Source organism: Jatropha curcas, chromosome 2 (genome assembly GCF_041381405.1).
Source record: "Jatropha curcas cultivar XTBG-Jc1 chromosome 2, XTBG_Jcur_1.0, whole genome shotgun sequence".
Taxonomy (NCBI): Eukaryota; Viridiplantae; Streptophyta; class Magnoliopsida; order Malpighiales; family Euphorbiaceae; genus Jatropha; species Jatropha curcas.
Window position 1 is genome coordinate 10,444,911 of NC_143152.1, and position 11,109 is coordinate 10,456,019.

The window sequence follows — 11,109 nt, forward strand, 5'->3', positions numbered from 1 at the left end:
TTAATTTTTTATTTTCAGGAGAACTATACTACAGCTCGGGAGCGTTTTGTTTCTTCTCAGATGGATGAATCTGAAGCTGAGTCAAGAATTGATGAGGTAGCACTTTATCTCGAGGCTGTAGGGGGCGAGAAAAAGAGGGAGGTATACGGCATCGGGTCTCAAGCATCACAATTTTACTGTGGCTCAGCATCTCACGCTTCTGCAGCCAGCGCACGACCACAGCCTAAGCACACTGCCGAGGAGTTTACTGAATTACGGGCTCGTGTTGATGATCAGCAGAGACAGATTGCAGAGCTTAGTGCGCATGTGATGCGGCTGTCCGGTGAGCCCGGTGCTGGTACTTCTTCCTCTGATCCTGCGCCTGCTACAGTCGAAATGTTTCGACATCTCAGCAGCAGCCACTTTCGTCTCCAGATCCCGATGCTGCAGACGATACCTTAGTCACCCCTCTCGGCACTACAGCACATCTAGCAGGTACTCATCCCGGCGATTCGACATCGGATCGTGCAGATGAGCAACAGCGTAGATTTGATTTTGGACCTTTTTAGTTTTTCATTTGTTTTTTGACATTTTGTTCAGTATAATAACAACTACATTTTTATATTGTTCTTGAATTGCGTTTGTGATATATATATATATATATATATATATATATATATATATGTCAATTTTCACAAGTGCGAAAAATTTATGGTTTCATAATAATATTTATTTTTTTATTAATTTTTTCAATTTTGCGACTGATTTGCTACCAAAAATTAACATTTTAAATTTACAATTTGCGACCGACTTTCATAATTGCGACAGACTTTTTCTGTGACCAATTTGCAACCGTGTTTCAAAAGAAAAACACGACCAAAATTTGCAACCGATTTTTAATTTTTGTGATCGATTTTATCGGTCGCTAATTTGCGACCGACACAAAAATCGATTGCAAATTACTTTGCGACGACGTTTTTTGCGACCGATATCTACAGGTCGCTGATCAGTCACTAATTGAAATTAGCGATCGATTTTTGGCATTTTGTCGGTCGCAAAATGCCATTTTTTTTGTAGTGTTTCGTTAAAATATATACAGTTATATGTTTGAAAATTAATATTAAATAATTCACGAACCCAAAATTACAAGTAGTCTGAAAATATCTTACAAAATGCACTTCATTTTGGTATATTTATTTTGAAAAACACCTCATAATTAGAATATCATTCTTGAAGTTTTTATGTAATTTCTAAAAAAGACTGATGCCAAAGGAGAAATTATATAGAACTGATGCTTTATAGTTTTGGAGATGCTCAAGGAGAAATTTTATTGTTGTAAATCTTTCTTTGTGGCTTTCTTCACATTTCCAAACAAGCAAATGATCATTCCAACGAAATTATACTATTACACATCTAGAACATGATAAGCTAGATGTAGACCACAAAATGTTTATTACATGATATTATTCTAATGCATATAATACTAGATTACACGACCATAAACTAAATTAAATTAACCTAGCTAGATTTCGTTGGACGTTTCCTGCATGCTAAATTCAAGGGTACGAGTTTTTTCACTGTTATTCCCATTCTTTCCCTCATGTCTAAAGTCTGAGAATGTAGATCCCACTCAAAATTGTGCAATAGAGAGGCCACACCAAGTGGAACTACTCTCTGAGCCAATCCCATGCCCACACATATTCTTCTTCCTGACCCGAATGGAATGAGCTCAAAATTCTGCCCCTTGTAATCAATATTTGAACCTAAAAATCTCTCAGGCTTGAAATTCATTGGATCCTCCCAAGATTCAGGATCTCTCCCTATTGCCCATGCATTTACAAGAACTTGAGTGCCTTTGGATATATGGTACCCCATAAAATTTGTATCTTCTATTGTGCTTCTTGGAACTAGTAAAGGAACTACAGGATGTAATCTAACTGTTTCCTTTATAACAGCTTGTAGATATGGCAATTTGTCTATGTCACTCTCTTCAACTTTCCTGTTTTCTCCAACAACCGCGTCGAGTTCATCTTTAACTTTTCTCAAAGCTTCAGGATTAGAAAATAGCTCTGCCATTACCCATTCCATTGTCGAGCTTGTAGTCTCTGACCCAGCAAAAAACATTTCCTTCAACATTGAACACAACCAATAATTTATTAAATTCAATATAATACTTCAATTGAAAAAAAAAAATTCAAATGCTAATGCCACACATACTCCTATAATTATCTATGCTTACCAAAATGATTATGATCATTTTGTCATATGGAATTTTTCCTTCCCATTCTTTACCATCACCTTCAAATTCCAACAACACATCTAGGAAGTCCTTATTAGCCTTTTTCTTCCCCATTTTATAATCCTCAATTCTTTCTTTAACAAACCCAGCCACAATGTCTTTTGCACGTCCCATGTCTCTTGACATGTTCCTTTTGAGTCCTTGAGGATCCAACCATTGCAAGAATGGTAGAAAGTCTGCAAGGTTTGGTGTTCCAGCCCAAACCATGACCTTGTCCATGGCCTCAAAGAACTCATACCCTTCTTTGCACTTTGAATCGAAAAGGTCTTTTGATAGCATAAGATTACCAATCAAATTGAATGTCATTACGAAGAGATAGTGAGGAATATGCACTTTCCCTGATTCTCCACTTGCTTTTCCAGCTGCCATATCATCTTCGATGCTCCTGCCCAACGTAGACATATTTTAAGATTATGATATAATTGTCGGACAAGGGTCCATGATTAGCACAAAAAAGAATTTTAAATTAGGTGGATCAAATAAAAACAAAAACTCTCGGTTTTTCTAAAGTAAAATTTTACAAAATGTTGGACTTTTGGGTTATATATATAATATTAATTTAATGGAAAAGCAAACATCATTTTCTTGAGTGTTAATAATGAAAAAGAGATTATCGCTAAAGTTAAATGAAACTTACAATTGAAGGCTAAAATAATAAATTATCATGAAGAGCATCTTCGTACTATAACGACACGATAATATAGATATAAAATATGGGAATTCTTAAAAAAATAACATACTCCATGCTAATGATACAATCATTTATGGGTAGAACAAAAAAATTATCCACAAAAATATATAATTCATAAAAAAAAAATAAAAAAAAATTGGTTGTTAATTCAACTTGGTGAAAGTATCTACTAATTTGCTTTTATTTTCTAATTTTAGTCATATTCTGAGGATTTAATAGATATAACTTATGTATTATAGATTAGAGCCATTTATTTTCATATTTAAAGTTATTTTAAAATATTTAATATAAAAATCAAATCATGTTGTAAAGCGAAAAAGACTAAAGGTATATATAGTTGAATTCAACAATGACAAGTGCAATAAATTTATTATGAACTTCTTAATTTTTAGAAAAAGAAAATAAACAAAAGAGTTTTATCATCAATATAATAAATTTATTATTAGGTAATAAAATAATTAAAAATTTAATAAATAACAAAATGCCATATGGGCAATAAATAATAATAATTTGATGAAAAAAAAACTATAAAAATATCTAAAATTCTTGGGAATGTATAACAAACATGTATATTGGACAGTGGTTAAAAACGCAATAAAAACGACAATTTTTATTATCAAAAATGCAAATCTTTGCTGAAGTGGATATTGAATCACACGCAAAAAAATACGAAAACAATAACAAACATTACCGTATCATTACATCGATGCATTTCCGTCGAATCTGGACTGTCTCATTGATTCGCCTGTTGGCCAGGAGTTCAATAGCGCATATACGCCTTATCGTTCGCCAATATGGCCCAAACCGACCTACCGCAATTGATCCTTCTTTGTAGTTATGAGAGGTAAGCACACAGGGAACCGTTCGGTCACAGAAGCTGGCGTCATGGTTCTTGAACAGCTCCATTACAGCCTTTGCTGATTGTATTACCACAGTGTCCACCAATCCTATTCTTAGCCGCAGCACTGGTCCATACTTGAATTTAAGCTCATATAAAATCCGGTGCGCCATAGTTCCAAGATCAAAAATGTTACCGACGACTGGCCATCCCGGTGGCCCTGGAGGTCGGTTCTTCTTGCCACTGTCAATCCTCCATTTTTTCTTATTTAGGCATAAAACTAGAGATAGTAGTAAGAGAAGGCTTGACCAAATAAGGGAAGAAGAGTCCATCTCTTTGTTTGTAGTTTGAAACTAGCTAGTGGTACTCAGTAGTTTCTCTGAATCTCAACATATATAACCTTATGTAGTAGAGTAGAGTGATGCAAATTTGCGTACTATTTTATTATATTATAAAATAATATATAAAGTTATCATTTCCCAAAATAATAATAATAATAATAATAATAATAATAATAATAATAAGTAATTGTTGATGCCGGTCCATTCCGCCCGGCCATCTTTGACCAAGACTACTGTAAAAATATTACGGTGTAAAAATATTAATTTTTTATAAAATACTGTTTTAATTTTTAAAAATTATTTAAAAAGTTATGGTGGACATAAAATTTATAGTTAAGTATTGAATCAAGATCTGTTATTCAATCAAAAGGAAATTTCTATTTGGGATTTAAGATCCTTAATTTGGGATTAGGGTATATTTATCCAATATCAATTCAGATTATCAACACACAAGTCTAGGGTTCCGTTTCAATTACAAAAAATACATATTTAACACTTGAACTTAATTGAGTATTATCAATTAAACCCTTAAATTTTATTTTTATTAAAATTATTTTTATTTCATTAAAAGTTCGAAAGTAATATCCCAACGGGGGAGAAGGGTTGGAAATGATTCCTTTTTCTTTAATCAGAAGTTTTGTATTTGAGCTCTGTGTATATAGTCTCTTTAAATGCTCTCAAGGAAATGTTTTACCACCCCCTTAGTGATCCTACCCGGCACAATTCCAGATTAATTAACATGTTGACTTCAGTTATCAGAATGTTTAAACACCAAAAAAGTTAGAAATCGATCATCACACATCAAACGCACTTTAGATTTGTTTATATTTTTTTTTTTTTTTTTGTGTAAACCAACTAGTATCTAGACCCCATTATCAGGGATTGCCTAATTCAATTCTGGGCTTAATCAGAGTTAAAGCTCTTCATCCCGCCCTGCAGGTGTACTTAGTGGGGGTTGAACCCTAAGTTGATTTGCTTATAATTTTAATTATTTGTCGTAAATTAAATCCTTGAATGCTCAATTATTATGTAGAAACTCTAAAGTTTTATTTAAGCTAAGATTAAATTTTTGTTTTTTATAATAATTTTATATCGTGTCACATTATTATTTGATATATTTCGTGCTATTGATAACTTGGATTTATCGTTCATTCTTAGTAAATATAGGGTTTAATATTCATCCAAATAAAGGTTGAGGGACTCAATATCCACAAATAAAAAGGTAAAAAGTTTAGTAGAAAAAACTCGATTAATTAAAATTATATATATATATATATATATATATTGCCAATAAATTTTTTTAGTTTAAAATATCTAATTAATGATTAGATAAAGAAAATAATTATTGCAATTGTAAGTTAAGCAATAACCAATATCCAATATAAATGAATCATGAATGTGTAAATGAATTCTAAGTAGAATCATATATAAATAAATTTCTCATATTTGGTATATCACAATTTAAAATAAAGATTTCAATTGAATTTTACAAAATTCTTAAATGAAATTTCATTTGTCTTTATTTCTTATAATACCCTTAACATAATAATTAATAAAAATAAACAACAAACACCAATTTATTATATATAATAAAATAACTTGTTGTTTTTTATTAATTAATTAATTAATTATATAAGTATTAACACTCATCATAATAATTATTTTAATTGTTAAAAGACTTGTTGATTTAAGTACTCAATTTGGAAAGTATAAAAGTATTTAAGAAAAGTTATTACTATTTTTAATTGCATTTGGAAACAATTGTTGATAGTCATCACTTTTTATAGTTTCATCATACTATTACTAGATTTTTTTTAAAAAAATAACATTATTAATAGTTTGGAATTTTCAAAAAAAATAAAAATATAAACTTAGTTATTATCAGATTTAAAAAAAACGTATAGAAAGTTTCAAAAAAAAAAAGAAAAAAACTATAAAGTGAGTTATTATCAAATTTCAAAAAAGTTAGTAGGAATTTTTCAAAATAAAAAAAAAAAAAAAGAAAAAAGGGTAAAAATATAAAGTTAGTTATTACCAGATTAAAAAAAAAAAAAGCTTAGTAGGAATTTTCAAAAAAAAAAAAAACAAAGAGGGAAAAGAGTAAACACAATTGAATTTATAGTGGAGGATAATTTTATCAATTAAAATTTCAATGGTTAATTTTGTAGAATTTATTTGGAAATTCCATCAATTTTAGTAGAATTTGAGTTAAGCACGTCCAATTCCTCAGAATTCAAATCTATATTTTTCTCATTCCACAGAATTCAATTTTAATTTCAATGTTGTGCCAAATTAAAGCTAGATCAATTGTAGAAGAAGTCTGAACTAAACAATCTGCCTTAACATCAATGTCTGAGCCATTTCAGGCGGATAAGGTTGAATTACCGATTCAAATAGTTGAAGATTTAATGGAAACAATGGATGAAAAAGATGGGACATATATGAGATTGGTATGTCAGATGAAGATGTTGAAGCAGAGCCCCAAGTCTTAGGCACTTCAGAAGAAGACGAAGAAGAAGAAGAACAAGAAGAAGAAGGATATGAAGAAGACGAAGAAGAATTAGATAGGGAACTTACAATAGTTAGTATATATTAATACATTCATTATGTGATAATTATTATATAAACTTAAAAATTATCTAATAATTATGTCAATTTCTATGTTTTATCACAAATCCCTTTATTCATGTTCGGATGGATACAGGCAGGGGGGTTGAGGACTCTGCACGAAGGGGACGAGGTCGAGGTATTTAATGACGAAAAGTCAAAGACTTTAAAACAATGTACATCGACCGATTGGCGACAAATATAGCGACTAACTTTGGCGACCGAATAGCGACTAAGGTATTTAGAGACCGAATAGCGACTACTTTATCTTTAATGGGGGTAAGTGATTCAGCGACTAGATTAGCAATTTTAGCGATTGAATTATCGGTTGCTAAGTTGCGATCGACGTCAAGTTCAGTCGCTAAGTAATTAGCGACAAGAAATTGTGCGACCGATTACTGTGGTCTCAAATCGGTCCCTATATTTGTTTTAGCGATAGAAAAAAAAAAGGATTAGATCGGTTGCTAAATGGCATTTTTTTTTGTAGTGTTACTTTCTAGAAAAAAAATTGTGCTACAAGAATTGAAGTCCAAAAAAAGTGGCTTTGAAATCCAAATGGCAAATTACATGAGAGAGAATGAGACCTCTCCTAAGGAACCTTTGTCTTTTGCTTCTCAAGAAATTGAAGTGCAAAGTCCTTAGTAAGCTCACACAAGAAAATGAGAAACTAAAAAATGAAATTTTTGATCTATAATCATCTCTTTTAGAATTTCCAAAAGGGAAAGGATAAGCTTCATTTCATCCTTGACTCCCAAACATCTCGCAACATCAAATATGGTCTTAATTATGACAAATTTTTTATGTTTGTTTCTTTTTACTTTCATTTATTTCTGTTTGCATTCTTTTTCTTCCACTTATTTTGTATGCTTTTGTTTACTTCTGTTTGTTTCCGTTTTGATTTTTTTTTTTCTTTCGTTTGCTTCATTTTACTTTTGTTTCTTTGTATTTTATATTTGCATATTTGTTTTCACGTTAAATCAACTTGTTCTTGTTCTCTTGTTAAAGTAGAAAATTGTTGCTGCCATATTTATTAATTGTGCATAATTTTGTTTGTTTCGATTTACCATTATAATAATGTCTTATATAGTACTGTGATGAAGCAATATGAATTTTTTATTCTTCAATCTATTTAAGCCAAATACATAAATTTGCACTTAAACTTTCACAAAATAACCGTACGGCATCCTCAACTTTTATGGGAACCAATTATGCACCTCAAATCCATTTTTTTCATCGTTCTTACAACTTTCCACACTGACATGGCAGAGTATGGATACAGTTGCCCAAAGGAGCGTTAATTAGAGTTATAAACGCCAACGTGAAAAAATCTTATCCAGTTTGGCTCTTAGTAACATTTTCTCTTTCATTTTACAACTACTTTCTCTCTTCGTCCTACCTAAAAGCAGCTTGCAATTCTATGCTTCCTTTTTGTAAATTTTTTTAGGGAGATAAATCCAATCGACTAAAGCCAACATTTTCCTTCATTTTCTCATGGACCAAACACAGTCAGTTCATCATATATTCAAATGAATACTGCACACTGAGAAATCTGCGAAGTCAATACATCAGGATATAGCTTCCATGCTTTGAAAGAACAAGATAAGAAGATTCGAAACTCATTCTTCATTGTGTGTCCTTGACTAAAGCACTTGACTCGCTCAATGAACAAGAGAAATACGGTTTCAGCTCCTGCAATAAACAGAACTCCCGTTGGTCGAAATCTCGACAGCAACGTCCATAACGTCCTTTTAATTGGCAATGCAAAAACCCTAAAGGATGGGCAAGAAAGATGAGATAATGGAGCTCGAAGATGGCGAGGGTACAAGAGGGAGGGTATTGTAAATCAAAAAGAGGAGAGTTAGATTGATCGTTTATTATAGGAATTGGTTTGTCAATTTTGTTGAAGAAGTAATCTCCAGAATCCATACGAGAACCTTCCATCTTCTTCAATTTCTACTTTTCTTATGCTTACATGATCTTGTGAAGCCATATTCGGATTTTAAGAATTATTGAGCAACAAATAATAAAGAAATCTTTAAGTAAGAAACAGAGAGATCGAAGGAGACCTGCAGGTATAAATTTCAATAAATTTAAGGAATCTAATAACACCGAAGAGCCAACAAACATAAAACTAGCAGATTGTAAAAGTTGAGTAGGACTGTTTAGCTCAATGTTTGAGTCAAAATGAGCCTCATTTTCCATTAACTTATCTTAGTCAGTGCCAGATGGGCCTCACTTTCCACTAAGTTATCCTAGTTAGTGCTAATGTAGTTCACACGCATCTGCCAACATAGAAAGGTGCATGAGTAATGTAAAAAAATAGACTTGAGGTGTATAATTGATTCCCCGTATAGTTAGGTGAAAGTTTAGGTGCAAATCTATTTATTTGGCCATCTATTTAACAATAGATCAAGTGCATAAATATAATGTTCGGAGAGATAAAATATTGAAGGAAAATACAAGACACACATATTGATGACATGCGAAGGCGGCAACTAAGGCATGTCATTAATACTTATGGAAATAATGATGATGAGTAGAAGGTGAAGGTATTCTACACAGTTGATTGCGATGTTTGGTTCAATTTAATCAATTATGTAATGGAACGAAGATTATATTGCACAGTTGATTGCAATAGATTTTTTTTTTTTTTTACTCTGTAATGTAATGAGTAAAATAATTAACAAAAATAAACAACAAACACCAATTTATTATATATAATAAAATAACTTGTTGCTTTGTATTAATTAATTAATTAATTATATAAGTATTAACATTCATCATAATAATTATTTTAACTGTTAAAAGACTTGTTGATTTAAGTAGTTAATTTGGAAACTAAAAAAATATTTAAAAAAGTTAATACTATTTTTAATTGCATTTAGAAACAATTGTTGATATAGTTTCATCATGTTATTACTAGATTTAAAAAAAAAACATTATTAATAGTTTGGAATTTTGAAAAAAATAAAAATAGAAACTTAGTTATTAACAGATCTAAAAAAACGTATAGGAATTTTCCAAAAAAAAAAAAAAACAAAAGAAATAAAGTGAGTTATTACCAAATTTCAAAAGCGTTAGTAGGTATTTTTCAAAATAAAAAAAAGGGAAAAAAAGGTAAAAAATATAAAGTTAGTTATTACCAGATTAAAAAAAATAGAAGGTTAGTAGGAATTTTCAAAAAAAAAAAAAAAGAATCAAAGAGGGAAAAAAAGAGTAAATATTATTGAGTTTATAGTAGAGGGTAATTTTGTCAATAAAAATTTCAATGGTTAATTTTATAGAATTTATTTAGAAATTCTATCAATTTTAGTAGAATTTGAGTTAGGCACGTCCAATTACACAGAATTCAAATCTGTATTTTTTCTCATTATTGAAGTGTGGGTAATCCCACATTTAATACATACAAACTAAGTAAAAGACAGATAATGAGAAGGGTGAACCAATCAAAATGGCTTAGATAATTTTATGTTAAAGGTAAACCCAACTGATTATAAATTCAATATTAAATAATTACAAATACTAATTGAATTTGATTTGATTAATTTACTTCTATGGTCCAAATGAACTGTATAAAGTATAAATCGAAACTTCCATGATAAAGTAGGATTTGTATCAAGGAAATGTAATTTAAGTATTTCTTTTTTCTAAAAAAATTAAGTTGAACTATTTCATATGATGAATAATTAATTTATACCCAATGATTAGGTTAAAATTTGTTTGATGACCGACATAGTTGATAGAAGTCATAATTAAATACAGATTGCATAAGCTCACTTTTTATGCTTTTTTGATTAATTGCTAACTAATTATATTTATGTTAAATTCATATTAAATTAACTTTATAAAAATAATTACTAAAACAATTATAATTTTCAAATTAATACTTTTATGTATTCATTGTATTTATAATTCTTTGAAAATAACAAATAATTATTAAGTATTATTATAAAAATTAATTAACATTTTAATTTATGACACAGTAATATATTAAGATAATTACAATTTCAATAATTATTTTGTATCTCAATAACAACATTAATAAAATTTTATCAGATAAACAATATTCATCAACTAATATATCTGAACTACCTCTACTAAATTAATCATGACAGGCTACGTGATTTGACCAACTTTTTTATTTTATTTTAATAGACATATGGATGTTTGCTTTGGCTTTTACTGGTATATAGAATTGAAAAAAAATCTGTATTGATAAAAAATTTAACATTTTCTTACACGGGTTTATATAAATTTTCCTGACACGTGTCTATTTAACTTTTCTTGATACGTGTCAAAAATTCATTTCTCATAATAATAACTATAAGATTATTTAAGAGTACATGTTTAAAAT

General features: G+C 29.9%; 1 protein-coding gene across 1 annotated transcript; it reads right to left on the reverse strand.

The window, feature by feature from the left end:
• Positions 1-1,291: 1,291 nt before the first annotated feature.
• LOC105643901 (iridoid oxidase) lies at positions 1,292-4,190 on the reverse strand. The gene is made up of 3 exons (XM_012229143.4): positions 3,661-4,190; positions 2,219-2,663; positions 1,292-2,106 (listed from the first exon to the last, which is right to left on the reverse strand). Exons 1-3 carry the CDS (start codon positions 4,137-4,139, stop codon positions 1,498-1,500), a joined length of 1,533 nt encoding a protein of 510 aa, XP_012084533.3. The 5' UTR covers positions 4,140-4,190; the 3' UTR covers positions 1,292-1,497.
• Between the last annotated feature and the right edge of the window lie 6,919 nt (positions 4,191-11,109).

Excerpts from the sequence above, each read along its gene's own strand:
- LOC105643901 (XM_012229143.4), bottom strand. The coding sequence starts at position 4,139 with ATGGACTCTTCTTCCCTTATTTGGTCAAGCCTTCTCTTACTACTATCT. Across the intron at positions 2,664-3,660 it reads TGCATCGATGTAATGATACG|GAGCATCGAAGATGATATGG; the intron begins GTAATGTTTGTT and ends TACGTTGGGCAG. Across the intron at positions 2,107-2,218 it reads AAATGATCATAATCATTTTG|GAAATGTTTTTTGCTGGGTC; the intron begins GTAAGCATAGAT and ends TCAATGTTGAAG.